General features: G+C 31.9%; 5 protein-coding genes across 6 annotated transcripts; 3 read left to right on the forward strand and 2 right to left on the reverse strand.

Annotated features, from left to right (window-relative positions):
- Positions 1–926: 926 nt before the first annotated feature.
- Positions 927–2094, forward strand: LOC119606033 (lipase member H-A; the record flags this gene model as incomplete). The annotated part of the gene is made up of 5 exons (XM_037959397.1): positions 927–1075; positions 1144–1259; positions 1336–1654; positions 1711–1912; positions 1973–2094. Coding segments are annotated over 5 exons (853 nt in total), but the record flags the coding sequence as incomplete, so codon positions are not given.
- A 4720-nt stretch (positions 2095–6814) lies between these two features.
- LOC119606026 (zinc finger protein 37) lies at positions 6815–11046 on the forward strand. Of its 2 annotated transcripts, none has more exons than XM_037959391.1 (2): positions 6815–7200; positions 8327–11046. In XM_037959391.1, the coding sequence occupies exon 2, from the start codon at positions 8334–8336 to the stop codon at positions 10812–10814; it is 2481 nt and encodes an 826-aa protein (XP_037815319.1). In that variant the 5' UTR covers positions 6815–7200; positions 8327–8333; the 3' UTR covers positions 10815–11046. The 2 variants fall into 2 exon arrangements, with proteins under 2 accessions (XP_037815319.1, XP_037815318.1); XM_037959390.1 differs by having other exon boundaries at positions 6815–7206; positions 8327–11045.
- A 275-nt stretch (positions 11047–11321) lies between these two features.
- LOC119606027 (replication termination factor 2) lies at positions 11322–13053 on the reverse strand. Its single transcript, XM_037959392.1, has 2 exons — positions 12750–13053; positions 11322–12672 (listed from the first exon to the last, which is right to left on the reverse strand). The coding sequence occupies exons 1-2, from the start codon at positions 12816–12818 to the stop codon at positions 11773–11775; spliced, it is 969 nt and encodes a 322-aa protein (XP_037815320.1). The 5' UTR covers positions 12819–13053; the 3' UTR covers positions 11322–11772.
- Positions 13054–14840: 1787 nt separating this feature from the next.
- Positions 14841–18509, forward strand: LOC119606028 (protein SMG8). The gene is made up of 12 exons (XM_037959393.1): positions 14841–15041; positions 15104–15242; positions 15305–15579; positions 15645–15775; positions 15832–16097; positions 16148–16321; positions 16388–16489; positions 16553–16599; positions 16661–16760; positions 16829–17199; positions 17258–17919; positions 17985–18509. Exons 1-12 carry the CDS (start codon positions 14992–14994, stop codon positions 18350–18352), a joined length of 2685 nt encoding a protein of 894 aa, XP_037815321.1. The 5' UTR covers positions 14841–14991; the 3' UTR covers positions 18353–18509.
- A 404-nt stretch (positions 18510–18913) lies between these two features.
- LOC119606029 (protein dpy-30 homolog) lies at positions 18914–19899 on the reverse strand. The gene is made up of 2 exons (XM_037959394.1): positions 19679–19899; positions 18914–19601 (listed from the first exon to the last, which is right to left on the reverse strand). Exon 2 carries the CDS (start codon positions 19588–19590, stop codon positions 19276–19278), a length of 315 nt encoding a protein of 104 aa, XP_037815322.1. The 5' UTR covers positions 19591–19601; positions 19679–19899; the 3' UTR covers positions 18914–19275.
- Positions 19900–21669: the final 1770 nt, after the last annotated feature.

Genomic DNA, 21669 nt, shown 5'->3' on the forward strand with positions numbered 1-21669 from the left:
CTAGAACTGAACTAGAACTAGAACTAGAACTGAACTAGAACTGAACTAGAACTGAACTAGAACTGAACTAGAACTGAACTAGAACTGAACTAGAACTGAACTAGAACTGAACTAGAACTGAAACTAGAACTGAACTAGAACTTAACTAGAACTGAACTAGAACTGAACTAGAACTGAAACTAGAACTGAACTAAAACTGAACTAGAACTGAACTAGAACTGAACTAGAACTGAACTAGAACTGAACTAGAACTGAACTAGAACTGAACTAGAACTGAACTAGAACTGAACTAGAACTGAACTAGAACTGAACTAGAACTGAACTAGAACTGAACTAGAACTGAACTAGAACTGACTAGAACTAAACTAGAACTGAACTGAACTAGAACTGAACTAGAACTAGAACTGAACTAGAACTGAACCAGAACTGAACCAGAACTGAACTAGAATTGAACTAAAACTGAACTAGAACTGAACTAGAACTGAACTAGAGTGGCACTAAATCCATGTTTGTGTGATTCAAACACTAGCTCAAACTCATAATACCATCCGTACCATAGCGCTGTAACATATTATAATCGCTCAGTGAACAATGAATAAAAAAGAAAATGAAACCACAACTGAATTAAATAAAATTGCTTATAATCATTACGCGCATGTGCATGTTATCAAAGTCATTGATATTTGTTTTATAATGCAAGTTTTGAATATTAAAATATTTATAAATAAATTGTAATAAATATGTATGTTGGAGAAAAGAAGAAATGAAAAACGAAAACTAGGCTATAATTTCAATAAAATAAGTTATTTGAGAAGACATGTATTAGTTACTTATTATAAAAACAAATATTAACTATACCACATATTTGTTTACAAAATTTTCTTTAATATTTTTATTTTTTTTTTTCAAAATTTTCTTTTACATAGGAAATCGTCACGCCATGGTATTGCATTGAATATACACAATCCATTGTCATTATATCAAGGTGGTTTCAGTAAACATCGCGAGACAGTTTTCATAGTCCATGGCTTTAATGGCACTGCCATCGATAGGCATTTGCAGTTTTTAAGGGATGGTAAGTGAGTAGTTAAACATATAAAAATATAAATTATATTAATTAAAATTTTGTGTTTAATTTTTAAGCGTATCTATCTAGAGATTTTAATGTCATCACTGTCGACTGGAGGCCATTGACGCAGTATCCCTGTTATTTGAGTGCTTTAATAAATACCCGTTTGACAGCACAATGCACGGCCCAGGTAAGTGAAAAAAGATTTTTTAATACAAAATTTAATTTAGAATTTTGAATAGCATTATTTCATTATTCTTTTCCAGATATATTCCTTTCTTACGCATCACGGTGCGGCTCGAGAAAAAATCACTTGTGTTGGTCATTCATTAGGTGCCCATATCTGTGGCATGGTGAGCAATCACTTAAGTATTAAACAATACAGAATTATTGGTCTGGATCCAGCCAGACCCTTAATCGAGCGCAAAAAACCCAATCGTTTTCGTTTATCAATGGATGATGCCAATGTAATACAAATATTACATACAAATGCTGGATTTCTGGGTCTGGAAGATAATACGGGACATTTGAATTACTGTTTAAATGGTGGAAGACTACAGCCCTATTGTAAAGGAAATCCTATAAGTAAGATCTTCTTATCATTTTTTAAATATTACAACATTACATCTTTATTATTTTAGGACGTGCTAGATGTTCCCATTTCTTAAGTATATGTTATCTGGCTTCAGCCACATTTAAACATAAAAAATACTTAGGTGTACCTTGCCCAAATGGTTGTGTAGATATCACTGGTCCCAAAAGACTGCCTATAACAAAAAATAATCCATTTGAGTTGGTAGCGCAAATTAAAGAGTACTACATGGGCAACGATGCCCCCGATAAGTGAGTATTATATCAATATTTCTTTATAACAAAATAAAAATGTTCACTTTTTTATTTTAGCGCCAGAGGTTGTTACTGTTTAGATGTACCCTATGTTCGACATTGTCCATTTACTGATATAACGTAAAAAAAAATATATTTTATTTATAGTTTTAATTTTATTTTAATTTTGTATATTTAACCAGTTAGTTGTATGTTTTTAATTTAATTTATTATAATTTAAATAGTCTGATTGTTTTTATTTTCATTTTTTTTTCTGTAATAAAATTGTAAAATATATTTTAAATAAATCATTTAATGGAAAAAATTTATTAATTTATTCGATATTTTAATTTAGAGAAACTAGACTGATCCAAAACTAGGACTATAACAGAACTAGAACAGAACTAGAACAAAACTAGAACAGAACTAGAACAGAACTAGAACAGAACTAGAACAGAACTAGAACAGAACCAGAACAGAACTAGAACAGAACGAGAACAGAACTAGAAGAGAACTAGTACAGAACTTAAACAGAACTAGAACAGAACTAAAACAGAACTAGAACAGAACTAGAACAGAACTAGAACAGAACTAGAACACAACTAGAACAGAACTAGAACAGAACTAGAACAGAACTAGAACAGAACTAGAACAGAACTAGAACAGAACTAGAACAGAAACTAGAACAGAACTAGAACAGAACTAGAACAGAACTAGAACAGAACTAGAACAGAACTAGAACAGAACTAGAACAGAACTAGAACAGAACTAGAACAGAACTAGAACAGAACTAGACAGAACTAGAACAGAACTAGAACAGAACTAGAACAGAACTAGAACAGAACTAGAACAGAACTAGAACAGAACTAGAACAGAACTAGAACAGAACTAGAACAGAACTAGAACAGAACTAGAACAGAACTAGAACAGAACTAGAACAGAACTAGAACAGAACTAGAACAGAACTAGAACAGAACTAGAACAGAACTAGAACAGAACTAGAACAGAACTAGAACAGAACTAGAACAGAACTAGAACAGAACTAGAACAGAACTAGAACAGAACTAGAACAGAACTAGAACAGAACTAGAACAGAACTAGAACAGAACTAGAACAGAACTAGAACAGAACTAGAACAGAACTAGAACAGAACTAGAACAGAACTAGAACAGAACTAGAACAGAACTAAACAGAACTAGAACAGAACTAGAACAGAACTAGAACAGAACTAGAACAGAACTAGAACTAGAACAAACTAGAACAGAACTAGAACAGAACTAGAACAGAACTAGAACAGAACTAGAACAGAACTAGAACAGAACTAGAACAGAACTAGAACAGAACTAGAACAGAACTAGAACAGAACTAGAACTAGAACAGAACTAGAACAGAACTAGAACAGAACTAGAACTAGAACAGAACTAGAACAGAACTAGAACAGAACTAGAACAGAACTAGAACAGAACTAGAACAGAACTAGAACAGAACTAGAACAGAACTAGAACAGAACTAGAACAGAACTAGAACAACTAGAACAGAACTAGAACAGAACTAGAACAGAACTAGAACAGAACTAGAACAGAACTAGAACAGAACTAGAACAGAACTAGAACAGAACTAGAACAGAACTAGAACAGACTAGAACAGAACTAGAACAGAACTAGAACAAACTAGAACAGAACTAGAACAGAACTAGAACAGAACTAGAACAGAACTAGAACAGAACTAGAACAGAACTAGAACAGAACTAGAACAGAACTAGAACAGAACTAGAACAGAACTAGAACAGAACTAGAACAGAACTAGAACAGAACTAGAACAGAACTAGAACAGAACTAGAACAGAACTAGAACGAACTAGAACATAGAACAGAACTAGAACTAGAACAGAACTAGAACAGAACTAGAACAGAACTAGAACAGAACTAGAACAGAACTAGAACAGAACTAGAACAGAACTAGAACAGAACTAGAACAGAACTAGAACAGAACTAGAACAGAACTAGAACAGAACTAGAACAGAACTAGAACAGAACTAGAACAAACTAGAACAGAACTAGAACAGAACTAGAACAGAACTAGAACAGAACTAGAACAGAACTAGAACAGAACTAGAACAGAACTAGAACAGAACTAGAACAGAACTAGAACAGAACTAGAACAGAACTAGAACAGAACTAGAACAGAACAGAAGAACAGAACTAGAACAGAACTAGAACAGAACTAGAACAGAACTAGAACAGAACTAGAACAGAACTAGAACTAGAACTAGAACAAACAGAACTAACAGAACTAGACAGAACTAGAACAGAACTAGAACAGAATTAGAACAGAACTAGAACAGAACTAGAACAGAACTAGAACAGAACTAGAACAGACTAGCAACAGAACTAGAACAGAACTAGAACAGAACTAGAACAGAACTAGAACAGAACTAGAACAGAACTAGAACAGAACTAGAACAGAACTAGAACAGAACTAGAACAGAATTAGAACTGAACTAGAACTGAACTAGAACTGAACTAGAACTGAACTAGAACTGAACTAGAACTGAACTAGAACTGAACTAGAACTGAACTAGAACTGAACTAGAACTGAACTAGAACTGAACTAGAACTGAACTAGAACTGAACTAGAACTGAACTAGAACTGAACTAGAACTGAACTAGAACTGAACTAGAAGAACTAGAATGACTAGAACTGAACTAGAACTGAACTAGAACTGAACTAGAACTGAACTAGAACTGAACTAGAACTGAACTAGAACTGAACTAGAAACTGAACTAGAACTGAACTAGAACTGAACTAGAACGAACTAGAACTGAACTAGAAACTGAACTAGAACTGAACTAGAACTGAACTAGAAACTGAACTAGAACTGAACTAGAACTGAACTAGAACTGAACTAGAACTGAACTAGAACTGAACTAGAACTGAACTAGAACTGAACTAGAAACTGAACTAGAACTGAACTAGAACTGAACTAGAACTGAACTAGAACTGAACTAGAACTGAACTAGAACTGAACTAGAAACTGAACTAGAACTGAACTAGAACTGAACTAGAACTGAACTAGAACTGAACTAGAACTGAACTAGAACTGAACTAGAACTGAACTAGAACTGAACTAGAACTGAACTAGAACTGAACTAGAACTGAACTAGAACTGAACTACGAACTAGAACTGAACTAGAACTAGAACTGAACTGAACTAGAACTAGAACTGAACTAGAACTAGAACTGAACTAGAACTAGACTGAACTAGAACTAGAACTAGAACTAGAACTAGAACTGAACTAGAACTAGAACTAGAACTAGAACTATAACTAGAACTGAACTAGAACTGAACCAGAACTGAACTAGAACAGGACTTGAACAGAACTAGAACAGGACTTGAACAGAACTAGAAAGAACAGAACTAGAACAGAACTAGAACAGAACTAGAACAGAACTAGAACAGAACTAGAACAGAACTAGAACAGAACTAGAACAGAACTAGAACAGAACTAGAACAGAACTAGAACAGAACTAGAACAGAACTAGAACAGAACTAGAACAGAACTAGAACAGAACTAGAACAGAAACTAGAACAGAACTAGAACAGAACTAGAACAGAACTAGAACTAGAACTAGAACTAGAACCTAGAACAGAACTAGAACAGAACTAGAACAGAACTAGAACAGAACTAGAACAGAACTAGAACAGAACTAGAACAGAACTAGAACAGAACTAGAACAGAACTAGAACAGAACTAGAACAGAACTAGAACAGAACTAGAACAGAACTAGAACAGAACTAGAACGAACTACAGAACTATAACAGACTGGAACAGAACTAGAACAAAAATAGAATAGAACAGAACTAGAACTAATCAAATTTGTAACGACTTTGTATTAAGAAAAACAGAGTTGTAGTGTTGCAGTAGTGTAGCATCGGCTTTATTTGATAATTTGAAAGTTTAATCTCAACTAACATCGTTTCATTCAAAACTCTAATTTAAATTTGATTTAGATGGAAAATATTAGTGTTTTCATATTTTCATAAAAATTTTAAAATTAATAATAAAATTAATATTCAACTTACCTACTTCTATGTACTAACTTGAAAGTGGATTTACATTTACATATTTTTTATTTTTCATATATACATTTGGATTTGCATAATTTCACTTTATTTCTTGATTTTTTATTATAAAAAATGGCCATATTTTTCTCAAATTTAATTTAAATTTTTAATTTTTTTAGAATAATTTTTTTCTTTTTTCAACAATTATTAAGTTTCATATTTAAATTTTGCATCTTTTAATTTGATTTACCATATACAAATTATCTAAATATTTCACATTTCTCATTTATTTACTTAATTTTCATATTTCAAATTAAAAATAGTCGTTACTTTTTATTATAGACCAAAAACACAGACTTTGACATTATTTTATCGACTCTCATTTATTCTACATTTTAACTTTTCCCTATTTTCACTAGTTGACCGGAACCTAGCTACAATAAAAAAAACCGCCATCTTTTGACAACACGCAAAACTGATGCAAAAAAGGGAAAAGACAAATTTGCAAGAAAAAAGCCGACGACTACCAAATATTTGTAACAAGTTTCTCATATTAAATTTTACACTTTGCCACCAAATTTCTATTTACACCTATTAACCATTTATTTAACTATATTTTTATGAACTTTTTAGCTTCGAAACACATAATTAAACAATATAATTTATTAATTTAACACCAGCTACTAAAGATACTTTTACACTCAACTAAATAAAAACGGCGGACTAAATGACATTCCAATAAGAAAACACAGTTGTATTTTTTGCCTGAATGTGTTATAAAAATGTTCTATTTGTTATAAAGTTGTCATTATCTGGCAGCACTGCTGTTGTTTTTGTTGTCTTTTGACAGTTCTTCAGCAAACAACAACAACTACCACTGTAAACAAAACAACATATAAAAAATCCTTTTTTTGTTACAATTTTTGCATTTATTGTTTTTTCGATTTTTATTAATTAAAATTAACAAGAAATTTAAAGGCAACAACAAATCTAAGATTGTTATTAAATGATTTATTAGTTAAAAAGAATTTTTTTGTAAAATTAAACATTTAAAAGTGTTTTTAACAAAATCAACAAACAGGAATTGTTTTGTTATCCACAAGGCAAAAAAAAAAAAGACAGGCGTCTTTTTTTTGTGTGGCATTTTATAAATGGCAACCAATTAAAATAATTATTTTTTATCTATACCCAAACTCTAGAACAAAGGATAATTTGTATTAATTTTATACATTTTGTTGAAAGTAAATGTAAGTACCTATATATTTTATAATAAATTTTTGTTTTTTATTAAATTTTTAATGGTTTTTTTTAGATTTTCTTTAATAATAGCTTTTTAAGGGAGGATGTTAGTGCGTTAAAATGTGTTAATAATTGATAATAACTTTGTAATTACATATGTATGTACATATATAGAATATTTTTGGTGTTCATAAGTAATTTTTAGTGGCAAGTAATATCAATTGTGTTTTTAGTTCTTTAGAAATTTCTTTTAACTTAAAAGTTTTATGGAGTATTTATAAAATTGTTATTTAAATTTACCTAAATTTTATAAATTGACTCTTTATTGAATAACTTCTTTAATATTTTTGTCTTGTTTAATTTTATTTCACTTCTTTTTCCAGTTCCAGTTCAATTCTAATTCAGTTCTGGTTCAGTTCTAGTGCAGTTCTAGTTCAGTTCTTTTTCAGTTCCAGTTGAAGTCTAGTTCGGTTCTATTGCAGTACTAGCTCAGTTCTAGTTCAGTTCCAGTTTAGTTCTAGTGCAGTTCTAGTTCAGTTCTAGTTCAGTTCTAGTTCAGTTCTAGTCCAGTTCTAGTTCAGTTCTAGTTCAGTTCTAGTTCAGTTCTAGTCCAGTTCTAGTTCAGTTCTAGTTCAATTCTAGTTCAGTTTTAGTTCAGTTCTAGTTCAGTTCTAGTTCAGTTCTAGTTCAGTTCTAGTTCAGTTCTAGTTCAGTTCTAGTTCAGTTCTAGTTCAGTTCTAGTTCAGTTCTAGTTCAGTTATAGTTCAGTTATAGTTCAGTTATAGTTCAGTTCTAGTTCTAGTTCAGTTCTAGTTCAGTTCTAGCAAAGTTCTAGTTCATTTCAAGTTCAGTTCTAGTTCAGGTCTAGTGCAGTACTATAGCAGTACTAGTTCAGTTTTAGTTCAGTTCTATTTCAGTACTAGTTTAGTTCTATTTATGTTCTAATTCAGTTCTAGTTCTAATTCAGTTTTAGATCAGTTCGAATTCAATTTTTTTAATTCTATTTCAGAGATAGTTCTGCTCTAATTGTGTTTTATTTATGTTCTGGAGCTCATTTATAGTTTAGTTTTAGTTCAATTTTCGCTTAAATCTAGTTAAAAAATTTTAAAATCTTTAACCTCCTTTTAGCATTACCATGGCCTTACAAATCAATTCATACGTTAACACTATGCCACAAAATAATCAGCACAATAAACAGCTTTCTCTAACTATAATACCCATCACAGAAGGTGCCTTAAGCAAAAACAATGGAAACGTAACAGAAATGCCAACATCAACGGCACAAAAGCCTCCAGATTTAACATTTCATTGCATGTGTTGTGAAGAGTATTTCATAAGTCCGTTTCTAATGTATGAACATCTTAATACTAAACATGCTGATTTGCCAGAACCACAAGAATCGGAAGAGGAATTAGATGATGATAAAGATTATAGTTGGGTTTTTGAGCCACTGTGTGAATTGGTGGCTCCCGAGGAGGGCGGCATAAATAAAGATCTGCAGCAAAATGATCAACAAAATGGAGAGCAAGAGGAGGATGATGATTCTGACTCGGATGATTCAGATTCAGACGATGATTCTAGTTCTACAAGTTCATCGAGCTCTTCTTCATCCTCCTCGGATAGTTCAACCAATACGAATAGTAATACAAATACTCAAGATGAGATGACTAGAGATTCTGGTTTGGTGGCTGAAAGGCCGCCATTAACTATGGATGGCAATAGCACTATGGAGGTAATGGAAGAGGCGGCTTATGAAGAAGTAGAGGCTGTATCTTTGCATTCACAGAATTCACAAACTAATGCTATACAACTAAAGGTGGCGGATCCAAGAGAATCAACCTCAATAATTCTCCTAAATCCCGGTTTGACAGATACTGTAATACCTCCTTCTCTCATGACCCAGCCAGTGAGAAGAGGAAGAGGTAGACGCAGTGCTGCCCAACAGGCAGCCATTGAAATGTCTTCTCTAATAAGCGGCGAACCAAAATGTTTTCAATGCAGCCACTGTGAGGCCAGTTTTCCCAGTGCTGGTGATCTGTCCAAACATGTGCGCTGTCACATCACCAACAAACCATTTCAGTGTTCTATATGTGAAAAGACTTTTACCCATATTGGTAGTTTAAATACTCACATACGCATTCACAGTGGTGAGAAACCTTACAAATGTGATTTGTGTTCCAAGGCCTTTACACAGTCCAGCAGTTTAATGGTACATTTACGATCGCATTCCATTAAGAAACCCCATCAGTGCCACTTGTGTGATAAAGGTTTTGTTAACTCCACATCTTTGGTAATCCATCTAAAAACTCACAAGGATGGCGCCCGTTATTCCTGTTCAGAATGCGATAAAAGTTTTAAACACGAAGCTCAACTTAAGGAACACATGCGCATGCACAATCAAACGTTGGTGTATCAGTGTTCCATATGCCGCAATGCTTTTGCCAGTTCCTCGGAATTAGTGCAACACATGAAGTGTCATATGGGTGAGAAACCCTTCACCTGCTCCATATGTGATCGGTCCTTTACACAATCTGGTAGTCTTAACATACATATGCGCATACATACCGGAGAGAAACCCTTTAATTGCAAACTTTGCAGTAAATCCTTTACACAGGCATCCAGCTTAAGTGTTCACATGAAAATACATTCTGGCGAGAAGCCATTTCCCTGCCATATTTGTGGTAAATCTTACAGTCAGGCAGCCTATCTTAATAAGCATATACAACAGCATGTAGAAGCTCAAAAACAGGGTTTGGAACCGGCCTGTCCGGTACCCAATGAAACTTTGTTGTGTATTGTTTGTGGAGAACTGCATCAGGACGCGACTTCTTTGGCCTTGCATGTAACGCAAAGGCATGCAGCTCTCCTGCACAACATGAAGGAAAATCAACAAACCAATAATACAGAAGAAATCAGCGAAGAGGAGCGCATACAACAGGAGCAACAATACTTACAGCAGGTGCAATTGTTAATGCAAATGCAGCAACAGATGATGAAGCATGCTCAACAGCAGCAGCTAATGCAAAGTGCCCAACCAATAGATGCTAACCTGGATGAGGAAGAAGAAATGGAAGAGGAGGAAGAAGAAGAGGAAGAGATTGAAGAGGAGGAAAATGTTAGTTTACAAAATACTTTAATGCCGGAACAAATCAATGAAGAACAGGAAGAAGAGGAACACGAAGAAGAGGAGGAGGAGGAGGAAGAAGAAGTTGAACAGTCTGATTTCAATCAACAACAAGACTATGAAGAATTAGAAAATCAACAGACATTGGGTATTGAGGAGGAACAAGAAGACATAGAGGAAGAGGAGGTTTTAGAAGATGACGAACAACAGTATATGCAGCAAAATTCTATACAAAACTTTGAAAATAATCAACAACCGTCATTTGAAAATGAATCTGAATTTGAGGAGGATAACTTGGAAGATGAAGAAATTAATGATGATATTGAAATGTTAGATGCCAATAATACTATACCTTTAAATCACAATGTTAATAACGGCTTTATGTCCGATATAAAAGATATTGAAATGTCTGAATATCCATTTTTAGAAGGTGCCGAATATGATGATTACGATGATTATGCTGCCGAGGAAGAAGTTGAAACTGAGGAATAATTTTAGGTTAAGTAATTTACAGTTATTAAATTAAAAATTTTAGATTCCACTCTTCTAAATAAAACTATGAAGAATAAAACATTCGCTTCAAAGTTTTTTCTAATAATTTTATATATGTTTCTCCTTTAAAATACAAATTAAGTTTTTCGAAAGATTTTTAATTAAAACTTTTTGAAACGCCAGTAATTCGAAAAAAAACTAATTTTACTTTTTCTGAAAAAGCAAAATATAAAACTAACTTTTCAATTTAATCTAAATTAATTTATTTCTTTTATTTAAGCAATTTAACAATATAATTGTTTATAATATATTATTATATTTGATACTTTAATATAGAATAAGAAGCTAAATTATTATTTATTAATTTTTAAGCTAACATTGATTTAAATTAAAAACTTTCTTTAAAGTTTGTTAAGCTATTTGCAAAATTCTTATTGAAAATAAGTTAGTATTAAGCTAAATAATTTGCATAAATTAAGTTTACAACAACATTTAAGTAATAAAAATTTTGAACAATAATTCCAGAGATTTTCAAATTTAGTTCATATTGAAAAATATTAAAAGCGGCTTAAAAACGCTGAATTATAATGAATAGTTTTTTCAATAAATAAAAAGTTATGAGAAACGTTTTCGTTTTACAAGATTTTCATTCAGCTAGCTGAATTTTAATAAAAAAAATAATTAGCTGAATTATCTTACAATTCAGCTAAAATTGTAAGATAATAGAATATTAATATTTCAAAATATCTAATTTATTCAGAATGTTCCTTTAGCTGAATTAATGATAAAATTAACATTTATTCAGCTAGCTTAATTAACAATTACTGTAACTTTTTCAGATAAAAAGTGTATTTTTTCGCTAGTTTTGATGACTTGATTTTATATTTTTATTTATATTTTCCATAATTTGTTACAGATTCTTAACTAAGAAATATTACGCTATACATATTAAAAAAGATTAATTATAAAACGGATTATAAGTAACCCAGTGAGCCCGCGTCTGTTCCTGTTCACTCTTATGCGAAGTAAATAATGATTTATAAACATCACTAGCTTTGGGATCTTTGGCCACACTATAATCGGTTTTCAAACGTTTAATCTCAGGATCCTCTAACGCACCCGATGTGACACCTAAACGTTTGGGATTGGCAATAATTTTGGTTTTCGCTGCTTGAGATGATGCCGACGATGAACTTGTGGTGCCATTTACTTTAGTTTGTGTACCATTTGCTAACTCTGCAGCCGCCGATTTACTGGTTGAGGGTAAATTAGTTTCCAAGTTTTCTTCTTTAATTTCTGGCGTTTCTGCTTCATTTGCCTTTGCTTTTTTATCTTTCTTATCCTTCTTACTAGCTTTCTTTTTAGCCTGACGCATTTCCATTTTTACTTTCATCAATTCCAAATCTTCATCGCTGGCATTTAAGACTACCACATCTTCCACAGCAAATGCTTGTTGACAAATGGGACAGGTACCCGCTGAGCTGCCTTTAATTTCTTTTAAAGCGCGCTCGGACATAACACAGCCACAGGACCATAAGGCCACAAAACGGAATTTACCAGACATTTCTAAACCTATTAACTTGCAGATATAGGGAGCATGTCGGGTGTCTAGCAAACCCTCTGTTTTGTCTTCTTCAGTAAATGCTGGATTGGGAGTTAAATTCAATTGTTTAATATCTTTCATGTTTTTAATATGTTTCGCAGCTTCTGGCATTTTATCCTTTTCCAATAGTTGTTCAATGACATTCTGTTTAGAATACAAACGTCCTAGGCCGCACATAACAATGGGTTCTTGTAAACGTTGCTGGGTTAGGGCACAGTGCAGCCAACGAAATTCGCGTTCAGCATCTTTGTCTTTCTGAAAATAGTAAAAAATAAACAAAAATTATTGTTTACCAAAACAAGCTTCCTTTTTATTGATAAATGTTATCCCACCTGTTCTGGTTTCTTTTTAAGGCGCACCAACTCATCACGCCTTGGTATAGTACCTCCATCGCAACCCATTTTATTTGTTTAATACCTATGAATTGACAATATTTTTTATTGTATAAATTGATTTTTTAAGATTTTTTTTTAATAAAATGTAGTTTTTAACACAAATTTTCTTAAAATTTCCCAAAATAAATACATATGTTTGCTTTTAAAGCGAATTTAATAAGGTGTCATCAAAGGAAACTAATTTCTGTTATTTATATTGATTTTGACGTTTTAAAGCTACCGAAAATACTTTTTATATGTATAATTTGACATTTTTCGAGTTCAATCTACAATCAGCTTGGCAGCCATTATTACCTTAATTAAATTTGCGTTGTTTGCAGGAAAATAGTGATTTATATCAAACAGCTTTCATATGTATCATTCAATGCAAGGTTGCATTTTCAGTATAACAGTTAAATGAAGTAAATAGTAATATAAAAATTCTAAAGATAAATTAAAACTCTAATAATAACTAGGGTTCTATAAATCGACTTTCGAATAATCGAACAATCGACTTTTTGTCGAAAAAAGTCGAAAAGTCGAAGTCGACTATTTTGTTCCAAAAAAGTCGATAACTCGACTATCGTCTATGAAAAAAATCGAAAAGTCGACTTTGTAAATGAAAGTCGGAAAGTCGAAAAGTCGAAAAGTCGAAAAAAGTCGAAAAAAGTCGAAAAGTCGAAAAAAGTCGAAAAGTCGGAAAAAGTCGAAAATAGTCGAAAATTTAAAAAAAGTGGAAAAGAGGTCAAAAACTCTAAAATAGTCGGAAAAACTCGAAAAAAGTAAAAAAATAGTCGAAAAAAGTCGAAAAAAAGTCGAAATAAGTCGAAAATAGTCAAAAAGTCGTAAAAATTGAAAAGTCGGAAAAAGTCGCAAAAAGTCGAAAAAAGTCGAAAAGTCGAAAAGTCGAAAAAAGTCGGAAAAAGTCGAAAAGTCGAAAAAAGTCGGAAAAAGTCGAAAAGTCGACCATTTATAAAATACTAAAAGTCGAAAAGTCTAAAAGTCGACTTTTAAATAAATGAAAAAGGTCGAAAAGTCGAAAAATCGACTTTTCATAAAATGGAAAAAGTCGAAAAGTCGACTTTTCGTTTCAACTATATAACCCTAATAATAACCACATTCCTATAAAAGTAACAGCTTGTTTTTCTAAAATGAAAATTTGTTTTCGTTCTTAAAAATAACGAACGAAATTGGCTTTACGTTTTTGTAACGAAAAAATAAATTTTCATGTGAGTGACAACGAAAGAGCTTTATTTTTCCATATATTTTTGGTTTTTAGAAAATGAATTCGTTCGTAATAAACGAAAGAAATGTCAGAAATAGACGATAGGCAAAGGCCTTTCGTTTGCCCAAAAAACAACCAAAATTTTACCAAAATACGTAATAATATGTGGCCATTTGAACCAGAATGTAATTCGCAATACAAACCTTTAAATTTCTTGAGACATTGCATACAATTTTCATGTTGTTTTTAAAAAAACATTTTTTCATAATTTCAATTTTTTTCTAAAATTATTTTATTTTTGTTTATTTTTTAGGGTTAACACCAAACACCTTATTACTACATGAAAAAATATTTAAAAATTCAGAAATGAAATACGTAGGCAATAATGTTCTGTTACGATAGAAAAAGCTCATTTCATTTTAGACATTTTTAAACGAAAACTTTCAAATGTTTTATAAAAACCTAATTTTAAACTTGATCGTAATAAAATGAAATGTTCGTGTGAGAACTAAATTGTTTTAGAAAAACAGGCTGTAAGTTCTAATTATTTGAGACCATCTTAATTTTGTCTTTATATATCTTAATATAAAAAGCAGAAATTTCACTACAGTTTTATTAATAATTAATAATACCATGAAGAAATTAACAAAATTATTTGACCACTCAATGTTCCTTTCTTTCTGTACTAAGTTGGACTATATGTTTGTTAATTTTTTTTTAAATACAAATATAAAAAATCCGTTAATTCTGAAATGTTTTTACCAGCTCTGCTTCCGTTACAAACAAAAAAGGCTTTTCATATCAATTAGCATTAATATGTAAACAAACTACAACAGCTGATCAATACATTGTTGTCGATAATTATTGAATTCATTAGAAATTTTAAACATTTTTTTAATTTCTTGTTTAAATCAAACAAATTTTAAATATTTTTTAATCAATTATAATATTATAAGTTAATTCTATTAAAGAACAATGCCGGAATATATGCGCTGGCAGTATCCGGATATACCCGAAGATGTTAAGTATGTTTTGGCTCTATGATTTTTCAATATTATTTCCTAATTTTATTAATTTTTAATTCAAGTAAATTATTAATGCAAAATGATAAAAAGCTAGTAGTGGTGGGTGTTATAGGCAAATCGGCTTTTCCCGATTGCAATAAAATGGTGGGTTTAGAAGTACTAGATCGACATCCCAGTCTAATAAAACATGAGCCCAAAGAGGTAAGATTTTGTTAAGGAATTTAAGACAGATAGGTATAACATATCCAATTTGTTTTTTTAAGGGACAAATACAATTTTATTACAAACCTATGGAATCAATATTATATTTACATTTCGAGACCACTTACGATGCCGCCTGTATGCAAAAAATGCTTTTGGCCGAATTGGAACAGCAAACATTTGATCAATTTTTAACATTTCATCAAAAAATACGCAATCGTTTTGCCCGCATGTTTCTCTTTGCGACACAGGTGTGTCATTTAATAGTGTTTGTGGAATTAAGTGTAACCTTCGATGCCTCACTGTTGGGCATGTTTAAAGCTTTGAAGATTATCAGGTAATGGGGATTTGTCAAAGGAAATTAATTTGATTTTATAATTTACCTATTTTATTATATTGAAGAGACCGTCATGTTTTAAAGTTTCTGCCCAAATTAATGAAAAATACCAGCACAGGATTTATGCTGGGTAAATGTGCCCGTTTATGTTCTCCTAGGCTATTATTTTTATTTGAAAATTTGCCTAATGGTCATGGTAAGTTTCTTACTCTCTAACGGCCGAATTTTAAAAACTAGTGTTATATATTGCAGAGAAAACTAAAGAAGCGATTTCAAAATCTGAATTTGATGTTGAGGATAATATTTACAAAATGTTGCGCAATGAATTTGTGGTGGTTAATAATAGTAATAATTCCTTATTTTCTATACCCGCCAATTTACGTTTTGTTTATTATAATTTAAATCATAAATTAAGAGAAGATCCTTTATTGAAATCTGTGGAAATGTTACAAGAATTAATACAAAAACCCAATTTTACTCAAGATGATGAAGACTTAGATGATCTGCTGCCTTTTAAGGTAAAGAAAAAAAATATAGCTTTATTTCTTATTACAATTTACTTTTGTAGGGCTTTGGCAAACCTTTGAATTTAAACAATTGTGAACATAAATCAGAATCTTTGGAGGATTTATATATAAAAAATCGCAAGTTTAAAGATTTCTTAAAAGAGCATGTAGATCAAGCTTTCGATGTGGGTTTTAATGATAATTTAACCAAATTTAAAGGCAAGAATCATTTTGTGGTGAGTTTTATTATTAAATTTATTCATATTTTTTTATATACTTTTTAACATTTTCTTTCTTTTTAGCTATTATCTTTTAAACCTTGGTTTGAGACTTTTAAAATGTTGCATAAACTATTTATAGAAAATCCAGATAACAAAGCATTTGAGGCCAATGACCCTGATTATGTAAGTATGATCTTTTTATGTATGATTTTCCACTGATGACCATTTTCATCTATTGTATTTTAGAAATCTTATTTGGAAAATTTTGATAAAATCTTAAATTATGATAGCGAGTAAGTTTTTTGTTATGAAATTTAACTTTTTTTTAAAAAACAATTACATTTTTTTTAATAGATTTTTTAAGGCCTGTTGTGATATTGGTCTTCAGAAGGCCTTTTCCATGTATAACAATCCTACTTTAACTTATTACAGTGGTGTGGTGCACAAAAAGTTGGTAAGTTTAATTAAATTTTATAAAACTATTGAAATTAAAAAAAAATATATGTATAACTCCTTCATAAGGTCGAAGAGGCGGTTACATTATACATGAAATACGCTCGCGGTCCTGATACTGCAACCAATGAGGCCAAGTTACGTGAAATGTGTGAAACTTGTTGGAAATGTGGTAAAGAACAATGTGAATATCCCAGTTTAAGAGGTAATCCATGTGCTAGGGCCAAGCATATAGCTAAAGATCCCACTGAACATACCAGTCGTTTAATATTCATATCTGCATGTAATTGTGGCAAAACACAAGGAAGACGCGAAGATCCCTATAGTATAAGACATGCTAATTATGAATTTTACGAATATATGGCCAGTAATTGTAATTTGTGTGCCAAAGTAAAGAGAATACATTTCGCCATATTTGAGCCTTCCATTAATGATTACAGGTAAGTTGAAAAAGGAATTAAAAGATGTTAAAAAAATATAATAAAAACTTTTCTTTAGAGCGGCTGAATTCGATATTGGTTTTCCCAAACTCCCTATTAACGAACAAAACGACATGGAAGCTAATTGTGTAGCCAACATTCCGGATGAAGAACAATTTGCTCTTAACAATTCACAACCTTTAACCGCTTCTCAAGGCACTCATACCAATTTAAGTCTTTCGGTCTCCATGGAGAATCTTAATAATCTAGATGAACAAGATAATGATGATATAAATAGTTCTGTGGAAGCTCTAAATGAATTGATACTCAAAGTTAAAGATAAAGACTCACAGGAGGAGGAAAAAGAAAGGACGATTGTAAGACAACCATCCACTACGGAATATTTACCGGGTATGATGCATACTGAAAGTCCTATAGGTCTACTGCCACAATTTCCCAGTTGGTCTTTATGTTGTGTGGGTTCCAGTTCGGTTTACAGTCATAGTAATGGTTTGCAAGAACATTTTCAATCGGGATTTTTATCGGGCTCGAATTTCTTACTGCCCTGGGATGTGCAAGTACGTTTAGAACACTCGGCTCAGTGGGCTTATGAAAAGACACGCTATCGTAAAATGGGCGAAGTTTTTGTTTTGAAAATATTTGTGGGCTTTGAATATGAATGTCCCAGGGGACACAGATTTATGATGTCGGCACCAGATAAGATTTTAAGAGGAGCATCAGGTTGGTGGTAATTTTAAAAGTTGAAATAAAATGTAATATTTCGTTATTTTACTTATTTTAAATAGGCATTTTACGCGATAGTGGTAGCAAAGTGGTTTACAATAATATGCCTTTATATTTTCCCTGTCCTTGTCGCACTAAAAACTTTAATGTGGCTCAATTGATGCGGGTACATGTCGTCACACCAAAGGCTCCGGTTAACGTTTCTTTAGATCCCAAAGTCCATACTGGGGATAGAGATTTCGTTTTAGGTTTACCCGAACCTCCCAAACTATCACAAAGTGCTTATTGGATTTTACGTCTTCCCTATGTATATCAAGGCGATGAGGGGCATATTCCTCCACCCATGGAAGTCACTTCAACAAATGCTCTCAACTATGGCTGTTTAATGGCTGGCATGTTTGGTGTTAGTGAAGTTGAAGCAGACGAGTAATAATTTGGGTTTGTGTAAGCAGTGGTTGGAGAAAAAATTAAGATTTTACTGGTAAGTTAAAAAACCAAGGAGCTATATTTGTTGGATATAGATAAATTTGAAAGAGTTTTTTCTGAAATAAAAATTTCCAGTGGATTACAAAAAATCTTCGAAATAATTTTGTTTTTTCTTTTATCGCGACAAGACTAAACTTAACACAAGAGTACACTATAGACAAGACTATATTATAAAAGAGATTATAAACTAAACCGTAGAATATTGATTAGACAATAGATAAGACTATGGACTATATAATAGCACATTTTCTAATACGTTCGGCTTATGTGCCTAATCTTTATTATCTCATAATGACAATTAAAACCTAATTTTTGTTTAAGCTAAGTTTAATAAATTTAAGCTGATGTTGTTAAACTGAGTTTGCCATTTTTTGCAAAAAAAAAAAAGTAATATAGGTTATATAAATTATTGGGAACATTTTCCCCACTTAACTTATGCAATACTTGTCCGTTTTTTAAGCGAAAATGTATAAAACACTTTATCCAATTACAAAACAAATAAATATTAATCATCTAAATATATTTCAAATATTTATTTCACACATGCATATGCTTTAGAACATACAGTCTTCCATTAGGAAAAGGCTTATTGTAAAAAAATTAACTCCAAACATTTCATAGAAAATTTAGCTTGCAGTTGCCAGCAAATCGATAAAATCTTTATCATCCTCATCACTTAAACTGGCATACACAAAAGTTTTCCCTGAAAGTCAAACTTATACAACTAAGAATTTTGTTAAAATATAACTTAAAAACTATTACAAAATAAAAGAGAGTAGTTGGAAAAGTTAACATCTGCAAATCCCAGCCGAAGGTCTCCATTTTTTTTCTTGAACTTTTTCTCTCGTATCTTCAATTTTCACAATTTTATACATTCTCTGGTATGGCTTCTTCGCAGCGATTCTTATTCTTAAGGAGATATGAAGCCAAGAAACTAATTGGATCTGGTGGACGTTCACGTGCCAAAGTCTGCAAGCCGTGCAATAAAATAGGAGCCACTGTTTGATCTAGATATTGTCGCGTGGGCAGAGAATTCAAATCGCTTCTAGGTTTTTTACATTGCTGTAGATTGTTAGCGCTTTGGTTCGTATTATTATTGGCATTTGCCTGCAAATTAGTTTGTGCCGGTTCAGCTGGTGGTACGGAGTTTTGATTGTTTTGTCCAGCTTCAGGTTTATCCATAGCGCTTTTCTCTAACAGAAAAAAACAATGAATTACAATAAATTTAAGTTAGATGGTATAATGCAATTCGTTATTTTTATATAAACACCTTCAAAAGCCTTTAGTTAACAAAATCCGTAGGAAAATATGAAAAAATAAATGTCTTTCAACAAAAAATTGCCGCTTCGTTCTATTTGACAGGAGAAAAGTCGATTTTTTTTACAACACACAAAAAAATCAATGTGAATTGTCAACAAAGCAAGGCGAATTTGAAAAGGTTTTAGCACAAGGCAAATTTATTAATTCTTTCCGTGTTGTTTGACAGTTAAGCTTTCAGCTGATTATTTTTTATACATGTAATGTGACATTTCACCATTACATTTTATATTCAGCTGTTTGGCTGTTAGCATCTTTTATGAATTTGTTTTGGCATAGTATTTGAGATAATGTTGCCAGATAAAGAATATTTTTCGTTAAAATTAGAGATTATTTTTGCCAAGAGGAATAATATATTCTACTTGAAGATTTTTGAGGGAATTAAATGTTCTTAATTTTGCACTTTTCTTAAAATTTGTATATATGGATGAGACTAATCCGATTAATTTACTTATGTTGAACTACCAATTAGTAAATGTCCATTTTTTGACAATTGATGACTTTTGACAATAAAATAACTTAATTGGGATTAAAGGCTTTAAAGTGAAATGGCAATACTGGCTTTAGATGTGGTGTGAGAAAGACCGTGATGTCAATTAAGACAATTTTATATGCACTAGGTTTGGCGTTTTGAAAAGCGACGAAGCGGAAAAAATCTATATATCTTTGAGTGGTATATTTTTGGAGTTGATATTAAAGATCAATTTGTCGACCTTGTTTAAGATATTATTTGGAACTTCTAAACGACTCTATTTTTTCCATGAGTAGTACTTTTAAAATGGAATCTTGGTTTGGTCTCTTATAGTTAAGAATTAAGGCCCAAATAGACTACACAAACCATTTGTATGGTTTGTATTCAATAATAACAAATTTTTCAAAAAAATTTACATTTCTAAGAAAAATTGACATCTGTATCTTTGAAAGTTTACAAAAACGTGAAAAAATCGGTGTTTGTACGAGCAATGTTTGTGTAAAGTGTGTGCGAATGGAAAAAGTATGTTTGATAAGCCGCTTGTGTAGTCTATTTGGGCCTTTAAGAAGTAATAATATCGTATGATATGACATGTGGAAAAATCTCCTGTGGAAAAGCCACATTGGCGAAAAATTATTAGCATAAAGAATATATGTACCGTAGATCTTTATTGATATTTAATTTTTTATTGAAACTTTATATTCTATATATTTATGCCCTACACCACTTTAGTGGGGAAGGTATATTGGATTTGTGCTGATGTTTGTAACATACAAAAATATTCGTCCTAGACCCACCTTAAAGTATACCAATCGGCTTAGAATCGTTTTCTGAGTCGATTAAGCTATGTCCGTCCGTCCGTCTGGCTGGCTGTCCATGTAAACCTTGTGCGCAAGGTACAGGTCGCAATTTTCAAGATAATTGGATGAAATTTGGCACGCACGTTTTATTTGGACGAAGCCTATTGAAAATGGTTAAAATCGGTCCATTATTTCACCTAGCCCCCATACAACAGAACCCCCCGAAAAGGGCTTCTGAGCTCATAATTATGTTAAATATACAGATATATCGATAAAATACGGCACAACTAAGTTTTATAGAAGTCTTGATGACCCTGCCAAATTTCATAAAGATCGGGCCACATTTGACCCCAGCTCCCATACAAAGTCCCCTTCAGAAAATTACTTCAATGTCCCAAATTAGCTTATAAACACAAATATCGCGATGAAATTCAGCACAATAAAATATTATGTCAATATAAATATATTCACAAAATTTTATCGGGCTTGGTCCATATTTGCCCCTAGCCCCCATATAAAGCCTCTTTCAGAAAATTAGTTTTTCATCCATAAATTGCTTAAATGTATCGGAACAAGGGAATATTGAAGATAATGCTTTATTATGAAAAATAAATCACTTTTAATATTCATAACTGGTGTAGGGTATCATATGGTCGGCCACGCCCGACTATA

This window comes from Lucilia sericata, unplaced genomic scaffold (assembly GCF_015586225.1).
Source record: "Lucilia sericata isolate MDLA Ls3-8-SP2 unplaced genomic scaffold, ASM1558622v1 Contig000546F_arrow, whole genome shotgun sequence".
Classification (NCBI taxonomy): Eukaryota; Metazoa; Arthropoda; class Insecta; order Diptera; family Calliphoridae; genus Lucilia; species Lucilia sericata.